At 39.0% G+C, this 12,373-nt stretch overlaps 1 protein-coding gene across 1 annotated transcript in view; it reads left to right on the forward strand.

The window, feature by feature from the left end:
• mnd (minidiscs) overlaps positions 1-12,373 on the forward strand; it is a 288,168-nt gene that overhangs the window by 272,142 nt on the left and 3,653 nt on the right. The window contains exon 8 of the mRNA XM_067150681.2: positions 5,795-5,972. Within this exon, the coding sequence (XP_067006782.2) occupies positions 5,795-5,972 (178 nt within the window). The remainder of the gene's footprint in view (positions 1-5,794; positions 5,973-12,373) is intronic.

Below are 12,373 nucleotides of genomic sequence, written 5' to 3' on the forward strand. Positions count from 1 at the left end.
CCGGCGTCTGGACGTAGCTATAGATGTTGGTTCCTCTCCTTCACTATGGTGGCTTATAGATGAACAAATTCATCACGCTGGCGTGCACACGTTGGCTTAACACATCATGACCCTGGTGAAGTACAGTAGTGTTGCATCACTCCAGCAATGTTTCAGAAAATTCCAGGATTTCCTTCTGGTTCGCTCCATGATGACGGCTGGTCTTCGCGGAGATAGCTGAAACTGAAATTGTGTATTCAAAATAGGATCCACACTCACTGTATATCACTAAATTGTCTTACGGCACTTAACTGGCGCAATGATGTACACTCAGGTTCAGTTCTACCAAAAGCTTCGAATTTCGAGCACATTTACCAGTCTACAGTACATCTTTGAGCTGATGGAACATTTAAAATGGTGTTCATAGGCCAGGTTTATTCTCGAATGTTCTCTCTAGATGGTCATCCTCCCTTGTAGTTCTTACTGGAACATTCTACAAGTTTCTGCCACAACACTCGGCGTAATGTGCGCACTGACTGTCCGTGGTTTAGAAAGTTCCACCCGGGAAAATGTGCGGCTGTAATAATATCGCACTATACTATGTTGAGTTTACGAAAGGTTGAATTAGCACTCCTTAATAACAGTCGTCATGCAATACAAGAAATAGACAGTTAATACCGCTATTTGCTAACTCTTCTAGAGAATACTGTTCGCTGTCCTTCCTTTAACTATACGAACTTTCATCTTCTCTCTCGAGGCTAAAACTGTTAGACTTTCTTTTAAAGACTGTACCGTTCGACTTTCTTCCAGAGACTCTGTTTCGACTTCTTTCTAGAGAGATCCTCTGACCATCCAACACCTTCATTGATTTTCATTGGCTGTCGACAATCCTGCAACGTGATTCGTCCTTCAAACTTGTGAGTTGATTTCTCTGGAATGTCGCTCCCCTCTTGGCTATCGGCGCGCTAGGTGACGTAACCTCGTGACGTGGCGACCTTCATCGGCCTGCTGACCCAGTTCTCACTCACCCGCAGTGGAACGGCACGGTAATCAGCTGATGCTCGCTCGCTTGTAAACCAATATTTCATTACAAAATTTTACCATTTCCAAAAATTCAATAAAGCACCATTTGAACGGGTACAGTATGAATGGTTTGTTAGGAAATAAACAAATTATGTATTTACATGCCAACATTTTTTAGTAACTTTGTTCTGGTAAGAACTCTGTACTGTATGGAATACCTTTGACAGGGAATTTTACACAGTCAGTTAAACAATTAAGTGTTCAAAGTGTACCCCATAATTTTCTGCACACACTTGTAATCGGCCCCTTAATGAGTGGATAACATGGCGCAACATGTCTGATGTAGTCCGACCGCAGGCTGCCTCCGTGCAATGTTTCATACCCTCCGGAGTTGTAACTGACGAGGAGTGTATCTCAAGCGTCAGCTTCACATTATAATTACTAGACTGAATTAACATATTACATTGTAATAAACAACATTATTAATCTCTTTTTTTCCTGCTTGCAATTATGCTAAAGATAGTACGGGGTTTCCATTGAAAGTACATAGGTTTCCACACATTTTTTCATTAATTGTTTTGGCTAATTTCATGAGTCCGTTTCCTGAAGTTCTGTCTGGGAAAGTTTTTTTTAAAATTTCTTGTACCTTCTAATGGAGGAATGTGGGAGGCATGAACCATTAGGGGCTACTAAAAGTACATAAATATTTTAAAATGAACTTTCAGGAAACAAAATTCATGGTAATCAGCTAGTAGAGACTAAATTACGTTGTTATTGCCCTGGACAGACACACCAAAGAAAGGGTGCCACATTTAAAGTACTTTAGATGCTGGCTAACATGACAATGGGATCCGGAAATAATTTTTTAAAAAAGAATTGGCTTAGGTTTGTTTAAGATTTAAAAAAAAAAAAATTCGTTTGGCTATTTCTAGCAGAGTGCAGCCCTTGTAAGGCAGACCCTCCGATGAGAATGGGCGGCATCTGCCATGTGTATGTAACTGCGTGTTACTGTGCTGGAGGATAGTGTTATGTGTGGTGTGTGAGTTTCAGGGATGTTGGGGACAGTACAAACACCCACACTTCGGGCTATTGGAATTAACCAGTGAAGGTTAAAATCCCTGACCCGGGTGTTTTTTACATGGGGTGTGTTCGCTTTTCCGAATGCCGCCATAGCTTCATCAAAGATACAGGAACATGCTATCTATGTATGAAGTCAGGTGAAGGGTTATAGAGCATTCTGGAATGAAAAAAAAAAAAAAAAAAAAAGCTTAGCTGCTCGTTGTCACCCCAGTTTTCTATACCAGAACCAAGGATTAAATCCTGCCAGAACCATGGGTCAAATATTCACCTGATAAATAGAGATGAGAATTATAGGCACTAAAAACAGTTAAAATAGGCAGGCGTATAGGCTCTTAAATTAGCCAAAATAGGCACGTAAATAGGCACTAATGTAAAATAGGCAACAAAATAGGCATGAAAAAAGTACTTATAATTTAAAAACGCACTCAATTATTATAAAAGGAATTTACAACAAGCCACTTTTCAATGTTTTCTGGTAACAATCTTCTCCTGTCGGACAGAAACTTTTGTACTGAGAGATCTCTCAACATCGCAGGAAGTGACTGGACAAACTTTCAATGAAGACACTTCATGTGGTTTTTGTTCAACTGCTTCATCTACCTCACCTCTTAGCACCCTGGCTAATTTTACCATCTCTTTCCATCATGGATTCTGCAGCAGGACTCTTATGGAACTTTTCGCTAACAGCGGCTACCTTTCCAGAGGTTCGGTCAAAATTTCCCCTGATTTCTTCCACAAGCCTAAATGACTCCACCAGGTGAAAGTCGCTCTTCTCCAACTCAGTTGAAGTTTGAAGATGCTCCAGTTTATGCAGGGGGATATTAGCTCCCACCATTGCAGTGCAGAGGTCTGTAGAAAATTGTTGTTGGTCACTGTTCACAGTGACTGGTAGAAAAGCTGCATTGACACAGCTCTCTGTACTTGTGTCAAATGCATCGCAGTATTTCTATGTTGATCTACATGGTATCTTTTCACATTTGATCTGAACTATAATAGAATTTACTTATATCACGGTGTTACTATATCTTAAATTTCTACAGCTGGCCTAATTGGCAATAATGCTTATTATAAACATGCATTTGTTTCATATAAAAAGAAAAAGCGTATTAGAGGTGATGTTTCTAGAAGTACAAAACTTTGAAGTAGGAACAAGAGAATTCATAATTTGCATGGAAATATGTCCTCAAAAATGTTCAGTTATAATCTGGGAGTTTCCTGTCAACTTCACCGGGTGAAAAAAATAATTTAAAATATTTACAACAAGCCACTTTTCAATGTTTTCCGGTAACAATCTTGTTCAACCTGTCGGGCAGAAAGTTTTGTACTGAGAGAAATACACATCTACACACACACAACCATACGCTCAAGGACAGAACAGTATGCACCAAAGGGTAAAGTAAAAAATGCACTACCGTACCTGAGAAATATAAAAGAACAATAAAATGGTCAGATAGGGATAATCACGGCTTAAATTTGCTAAAATCCTTCTGATAGGTCAGAAAAGTGGTCTCGTTTAGTGTGGAGTCCATCTTGTTGTTTCACATAGAGATCCCATTTAAAAAAAACAAAAAAAAAAAAAAAAAAAAAACAAGGAGTAACCATCATTACCCAATTTTGACAGGAAGCATGGCATGGAAATTAAAGATGGCATAGCACTGCCATCTAACGACAAAACTCGGACATATTGAGCTTTGTAGAGTGACTGAATTAAGCATAAGACAGATATACAGGTTCGAGTACGAACCAGAACACTAGTAATGAATAACGTGCCATGAAAAATGGCGCAAAGTTCAAGATTAATACAGCATTGTAACAAAACAACTTTCCACAATACGTAAATTAATAGGCCTATAAATGCTACAATGAAATGCGATCGTAGTTCAGTCACAAAAAAAGATAAAGAAACAAACGAACTTACCTCCTTACTGCAAGCTTGGCAGAAGACTACCCTTCCATCCGTAGTGAAATTGGTATCCCTTGTGATCCACCGCTTCAGCCAGTAGGTCTTCGATGAATTTTCTTTGCAATTACAAATTTTTTACGTCACACCGACAGGTCTTATGGTGACGATGGGATTGGAAAGGCCTAGGAGTGGGAAGAAAGTGACCGTGACCTTTATTAAGGTACAGCCCCAGCATTGCCTGGTGTGAAAATGGGAAACCATGGAAAAACCATCTTCAGGGCTCGAACATACTATCTCCTGGATATATGCTCACAACTGCATGCCCCTAAGCGCACAGCCAACACCCCCGATGATTTTTTGTGAATTGCCACTGACACCTTCTTCTTCACAATAAATCACAACATATTCTGAAGATAAAGCGTACGCGTACAACAGTTCACATCGAGAAGGAGGTATAAGGGATATGGGTTGTGCAACGTAGTTCGACGTTGATTGGTTCTTGCATATGTCTTTGAAGGTTGGAGGGGTTCAAGGCTTCAAGGTCAAATTGTTCCTTGTTTCTCATGACGGAAATTTCCCAAGAACTATTTCTGGTGACTTCTGAGAATTCCCATTTGTGTTCGTAGGGTGAACAAATCTTGAGAAATGAGAAGATAATTCTGTCGAGCACATCAGTTAAAATATAATGCACTGGAAGAAACTCTACTTCTTTAAAACAGATTCAAAAGGCATCAAATAGGCAATTATACTCCAAATAGGCATTTATAGGCACAATAAATCCAACAAAATCTAGCTTAAAGAATTCTAAAACAGATTTATATCTCAAAAGCCTAAGTTTCTGAACACAGGAATAAAATAGGCAAATTCCCGTCTCTACTGATAAGTCATGTGCACCTGGCCAAAACTCGGAGAAAATACAGCTGAACACCCATCCTTACTCAATGCCAGTCGGGGGGGGGGGGGGAGGGAGACACAAAAAGTCTGACTCTTCGAAGAATGAAGGTATTGGCGAAAGATAGAGAAGGGCCAGAAAGGGCATGTAAATGAGACATCCTAGGCCTTGGAAACCTAATACCATTGGGGTTGGAAGAGAACAAGAGTCGATCGAGGGAGGTCAGATAGGACAAAGCAATGTCAATTTTGTGTATTTGAATTATACAGGGTGGTCAGAAACAACGTGAACCACTTGTCATTTTATCAGCTGCTGAAGTTAGACAATCAAATCACTTCACGGACAAATTCAAATGGGCTTTACAAGGTGGTGTTGCTGAATCTGTACATGGCTTAAGACTGGCTTGAGAGCATCAGTCGTAGGAAAAAACTTTGCCAGGTGAGGGGTTAGAATACAAACCTCCGAGCTGATAGGATCGCGCCAAAGCAAGTACGCTATGGTGGCACTGTCTGAAAGCAACGGTGTGTTTGTGTTTGATGCTGATTTCTTTGTGTGGCTCTTCTAAAGTTACATTCAGATTCAGCAACACTGTCGCTCAAAGCCCTTATGAATTCGCCCGCGATGAGGTCTGATTGGCAAACTTCACTAGTCGATAAAATGATAACGGTGCGAGATATCAAATTATTTCTTTCAAATTATTTATCAGTATGACCAACCCTCTAAGCTCATATACCTGGTTCACATTGTTTCTGACCACCCTATATATTCAGTTAATATGTTGATGTAAAGAGTTTAGCTGGGGTCATTGAATATTTCTTTCTAGAGAGAGTATTTGCATCGTATCAAAGTGCACTTTTGTCCTGTTGTCTCAGTTTATTGTTGTAATTCATAGACAGTATCTTTTTTTTTCTTTCCAGGTCAGTCTTATCTTTCCAATAATCTTCTTCATAATCTGTGTGTTCCTTGTAACATTCCCATGTTATGTGAGCCCATGGGAAGTAAGCATTGGTTTGGCCTTCATCATCTCAGGAATTCCTCTGTACTTCATCTTTATTTGGTGGCAAAATAAACCTCGGTGGCTCACCAGACTATCAGGTATGTGAAAACTATGGTACCCTTCAGGATGGTATAGTTTTCTCTATTATAAAAGATATATACCACATATATCATGTCGTCATAACATCCTACTCGGTAAGTCAGTCGGTCACCATTGATATGCACTTAGGGCTGTCACCCTGGTGGTGGATTCCCTATCAGTTCTTTACCTAGGCTGTTCTTAAGTGAAATGGAAATTTATCACACATCTCCCTTGATAAATTATTCCAATCCCTAATTTTTTTTCCCCTATAAATAAATATTTCCCCAATTGGTCCTTTTGAATTCCAATTTTATCTTCATTTTATGATGTTTCCTACTTTTAAACACTCCACTCAAGCTTATTTGTCTACTAATGTCATTCCAAGCCATCTCTCCACTGACAGCTCGAAACATTCCACTAATAATACAGATGGTGATTCCCATAGGGAATTTAAAATATTTGTCCCAAATGAGTAAATTTATAATACCAATATAATGGTCCGTTATTGGACATTATAAATTTTCCAGCTAACTCATTCTTGGTTGCCTGCGTTTCGCCCTCGTGTGCTAAGTTAGGCTCATCAGTTGGGACTTAGCACACCACCCAAGACGCAAGGCTAGTGCATACCGTGGAGGCCACTGCATAGGCTACTTGAAGCCACCAGCAGTGCCAATGCACTATGAGAGCTATGTCTCATTTCCAAAAAATTGATGCCTGCCTGGCCATCAGATAATACAGATGGTGATTCCCATAGGGAATTTAAAATATTTGTCCCGAATGTCTTGGGTGGTGTGCTAAGTCCCAACTGATGAGCCTAACTTAGCACACGAGGGCAAAACGCAGGCAACCAAGAATGAGTTAGCTGGAAAATTTATAATGTCCAATAACGGACCATTATATTGGTATTACATTCCACTAAGTCGAGCTGTTCCTCTCCTTACCTCCAAGTCTTCCCAGCCCAAAGTTTGCAAAATTTTCATAACCCTACTCTTTTGTCAGAAATCACCCAGAACAAATCGTGCTGCTTTCCTTTTGAATTTTTCCAGTTCTCATGGGGTGTTACCAGTGAGTTATATGCCCTCTTCTTCACATCTTTACTACAACCCCTTAATACCCTCATAACTATACAAAGAGATTTGTAACTTTTATTTACAATCCTGTTTATGTGATTACCCCAATGAAGATCTTTCCTTATATTAACACCTAAGTACTTAGTGATCCCCATGAGTTACTGTCATCCCATCGAGAGAGTTTCTTCTCTTTGTCTTCTTTGTGAGACTTACAACCTGACTTTTCACCCCATTAAACCATCACACCATTGACTGTTGTCACAAATTTCAAGTCTTATTGCAGTCGCTCATAAACTTTCAACTTATTTATTTCTCCATACAGTATAACATCATGTGCAAAAAGCTTTATCTGGGATTCCAGTTCCTTACAAATCATTTGTGTATGAAAAAAGCAGAGGTCAAATAACACTGCCTTGTGCGACCCCCTCTTAATCATTACAGAATCAGATAATGCTTCACCTACTCTAATTCTGTGAGTTCTGTTTTAGAGAAACCCATTCAGTTACATTTTCGTTTTTCCAACACCCCCTCATTTTTATCTCTAATCTTCCATGATCTAACTTGTCGAAGACCTTGGATAGCTCAATAACAGTACAGTCAGCATGACCTCCTGAATCTAAAATATCTGCTGTAGGTGAGCCTCAGAGGAATAACTTTTCCTAAACTGAAACCGCCTTCTATCAAACCAATTAGTAATTTTGTAAACGTGCCTAATATAATCAGGAAAAAAAAAAAAAGCTTTCACAAAGCTTACACCTAACAAGTCATGCTGACTGGCCAGTAATTATATCGTTTATGTTTATCACCCTTTACTCTATACAGCCCGCCCAGTGGCCATGATCGTTGAAGTCTAAACGGTCTGACACCGTGGTTAGTCGGTTCGAGTCCCATTGGTCGAAATGTTGGCTACCAGGGTAGGAGGGGGGTGGTGGTATACAATTTCTAATCTCTAGATTGTGTGCCAAAAGCCTGGATTAAACTCCAAACCTCTCTGCAGTGTTCATATGGAGTGAGGGCATATGACGCTGTTGATGATTTGTCCTTTGAAAAGGGACGTTAAGCCTTGAGCAGACTCCTTGGTGCTATTCGACAGGAGTAGGCTATGTGCCAGCACCAGATTTCACCCTCTCCCTTCCTACTATCATATATCACGTGATTCATATCATCTCCTTAACTCCTCTGATGAGGTTGACGTCATAAGGGCATCCTGTCATTAAAACTTGCTACAATAGATTCATCTCACCTCATACCTGACCCCGTAGAGAAACAGGACAAGGGTTGGACAAACAAACCCTTTCCTCTGTACAGTGGGGCTACAATTGCAACTTTAAATTTGTTTGGTATAACTCCTTCTTTCAAATGTTAATCAGTATAATATTTCAGATATGGCTCTATATTCCTACCCCATTGCCTTTAGTATATCCCCAGAAATCTTATCAGTCACAGCTGCTTTTCTAGCTTTCAAATTTGTATTTTTTTTTTTCTTTTTCATAAATATCTTCATTATCAAGGGAGAATTTCAGTATGTCACTAGTATTAGTCACCTCCTTTACCTTGGCATTATCCTTATATAAAACTATCTTTACACTCTGCTTACTAAATACTCGTACTTCTGCCTTCCATAAATCCTCACATATACACTCCCCTTGATCCTTTATAATTTCTGGAATATCTTTCCTGGAACCAGTTTCTTCCTTTAAGTACCTATACATCCCCTCATAGGATATAAACTTCATGGTTCTGATCCATATTGAATTGTAATCGCATATAATTATTAAATTTATGTTGTAATGGTCCACCTTTCAATACTATAATGTGCAATATTCCAAATTGCATTAACTAGGGACTAGTTTCAGCCGGGGCTGGCCATCTTCAGCCTTAATGTAAAACATCTAATAACTAAACATATGTACATGCACACAATTGGCATAAAACAAATGAAACAAATATATACAAATTGAGATTAGAAAACTGGGATGAAATTATGAGTAAATTAGAAATTACTAGGTTCAAAATTCTTGCATCTTGAGTATGCTCATCATCGAGACTCTTTCATGTATTAATATTCACAGAACTGTTAGTTCTAACACTGCTAATCATTACTAATTCAATTTTAAATGGGAACTGGTAAATGTTGATCCCATAGTCAATCACCAAATCTACTAGAGTGGTCTCAGTCGTATGCAAGTCATTGGGCGCTGCTGTAAATAACCACCAGCTGATGCAGAACTGCTAGATGGTGTTTCAAAATCAATTGACGTAATAAAATGAGATGCTCTTGTGGTGCTTGTTAAATCATACTGAAATGTTGTTGGACATTGTCAAGACGGCACATGAAGATGCGGTTGAAACAAATACATTGTGTCTGGTATAAAATTTGCAATTCATTGTGGTGCCCATGAAGTTAACTTGAATAAATTAGATAAAATTAAATTAATGAACTGAAGGAGAGAGTGTGTTAGTTAGATGGCATAGGTTACAAGACTTACCTCTCCATACAGCATGTGGTGTGTGGCCTATTGTTGTGTGTGCTTCAAACTAACTGTTGTGAGATTCAAAGGAAAAGGAAGGAGAGGGCAAGGGGAGAGAGGCGGGGCAAGGGGAGAGGAGTGGGGCAAAGCGAGAGGTCGTGAAGGAGAGGGGGGAGGGGAATGTCGTGAAGGGGAAGGAGGGGGGGATTTAAGGTGGGGCTGAAGGATGTGGAAAAAAGGATGGCTGCTGAGGAAAGGTGCTGTGGATATTATGAAAAACTGAATTATGACTTGTTGGTTTGACGTTTCTGAAAATGGGAACTAGAGGGTCAAAGAGGATATTTGGCTTTTCTTCATGTGCTGTCCTGATAATGTCCAACAACATTTCAGCATGATTTAACAAGCACCATGAGAGCATGTCATTTTATTACGTTGATTGACGTTGAAACACCATCTAGCAGTTCTGCGTCAGCTGGTGGTTATTTACAGCGGCGTCCAATGACTTGCGTACGGCTAAGACCACTCAAGTAGATTTGGTGATTAACTACGAGATCAACATCTACCAGTTCCCATTTAAAATTGAATTAGTAATGATTAGCAGTGTTAGAACTAACAGTTCTGTGAATATTAATACATGAAAGACTCTCGATGATGAGCATACTCAAGATGCAAGAATTTAGAACCTAGTTATTTCTAATTTACTCACAATTTCATCCCAGTTTTTTAATGTCAATTTGTATATATTGGTTTCATTTGTTTTATGTCAATTGTGTGCATGTACATATGTTTAGTTATTAGATGTTTTACATTAAGGCTGAAGATGCCCAGCCCCAGCTGAAACTAGTCCCTAGTTAACGTAATTTAGAATATTGCATATTATAGTATTGAAAGGTGGACCATTACGACATTAATTTAATTACATGTGATATACATCCCCTTCCATTTTTTGCTAAAACTCGTATGACTGCCAATAACGCTTATCATGTTATCCTTAGCTGACTTTTTCACTAAATTCAGTCTCTATTTACTTCCACAATCATACCTAACTCTATTTCCTTCTAACCTGAACCTCCTCTTTAATTAATTTATTTATTTCTGTTATAATACTATATAGAGGGTCTTCACCATACACACTCCTCAGCAATAGCTTTAAACCCATCCCATAGGCTCTTTACCTTTTAATTTACCATTATCCACCGATCATAAAAAAAACTCCCTCATGCCTGTGTTATCAACCATACGGTACTGCCTAATATTCCTACAACCTTTGTTTCTATCACCAGGTGAGTTGGCTGTGCGGTTAGGGCCGCATAGCTGTAAGCTTGCATCCGGGAGATAGTGGGTTCGAGCCCCACTGTTGGCAGACCTGAAGATGGTTTTCTGTGTTTTCCCATTTTCACACCAGGCAAATGCTGGGGCTGTACCTTAATTAAGCCCATAGCTGCTTCCTCCCCACTCCCAGGCCTTTCCTATCCCATCGTCACCATAAGACCTATTTTGTCTGGGCAACGTAAAGCAGATAGTAAAAAAAAAAGTTCCTATCACATTTAATGGCAGAAATAGCTTTGTGATCACTTGTACAATCTCTCTCTTCAGTTTCTCCATAGAGCTCATCTGCTTTGATCAGCACCACATCTAGAATATCCTTCCCTCTAGTTGGTTCCATCACATCCTGTCATTCATATCTTCCCAGTTAACATTCGGTAAATTGAGATCACTCTGTGCAATAATGTTCCTTTCTGGGACATTCCACGTGTAGCTTATTATTTTATCAAATAAATCTGCAACAGGGTAACCCTTTAGAGTCTGCCAACCCTTTCCTATCATCTTTAGAGATGAGTCTTACACCGAGAATTTCATGTTCCTTAACCTTAATTTTTTCATAGCTTACAAATGATTTTTTTCGCCAGTATGGATGCTCCCTCTCCTATTGAATCTGTCCCATATGTGATAAATACGGTACTCCAACTTGGAGAGATAATTTCTGTATCCATAATATCAGTTCATAACCACAATTCACTTCTTATTACGATATCTGGTTTATACAGTAGAAGTCCGCTGTAGCAAGTACGGCTTATCACAAGAACTCCATTATAAACGTCAGATTTTGTCTGTCCCTTCAAAATTCCTATATTAAGCTGTGTATTATCCTTCGGTTACAGCGAGAGCCCTATCACTGACACATCCATTATTACGAGCGATTAAGCGTGTGCGATTTCTTTAGTTACAGATATTTATGCACCCAGCCATTATATTGCATGCGACCGATCATCTTCGATATGTCTGCTAACAAGCTCTCTCAAATACATTTAAAGGCTATGTTGGAGTTGATTAGTAATACCCGTTGACTGTTGTTTTGCAAAGAAAAATGGAAATGAAAAATGTTTTTGTAATGAACACGTAAATGTGTCTAATAGCAGTTAACTCGTTAAAAATAATGGTTGAAGTAAACAATCGCTTTGTTTTGCTAAATACTGCACTTAGGTAAGAATGGGATACAGCTCAAGATATGGCAGAGTACATCTCTGATTTCAGAGGATAGTTTATTTTTTCTCACATCTAGTTAAATTTCGGAAAGGCTATCCCCATGTAAATTTGTAGCGAGGGGGTTATCATTTCTCTAAGTGCGCTTGAAATGTTTTTTCATGATACATATATGGTTAGGTTAGGTGACTCTGTTTAAAGAAGAAAACTGAAATGTTTGCCACAGAGATCTCTGGAGTGAAGCTGTATGTTTTTCAGAATTAAATTAAACATCCATTTTCACATAGTATCGGATTTCAAAAAATAACAAATAAGTACGCCGTAGTGTAGATATCATCCACGAAAACAGAAGTTTTGAACAAACCAGTTGCTGTTTCATACTGATTTTAATGT

Source organism: Anabrus simplex, chromosome 7 (genome assembly GCF_040414725.1).
Source record: "Anabrus simplex isolate iqAnaSimp1 chromosome 7, ASM4041472v1, whole genome shotgun sequence".
NCBI lineage: Eukaryota > Metazoa > Arthropoda > Insecta > Orthoptera > Tettigoniidae > Anabrus > Anabrus simplex.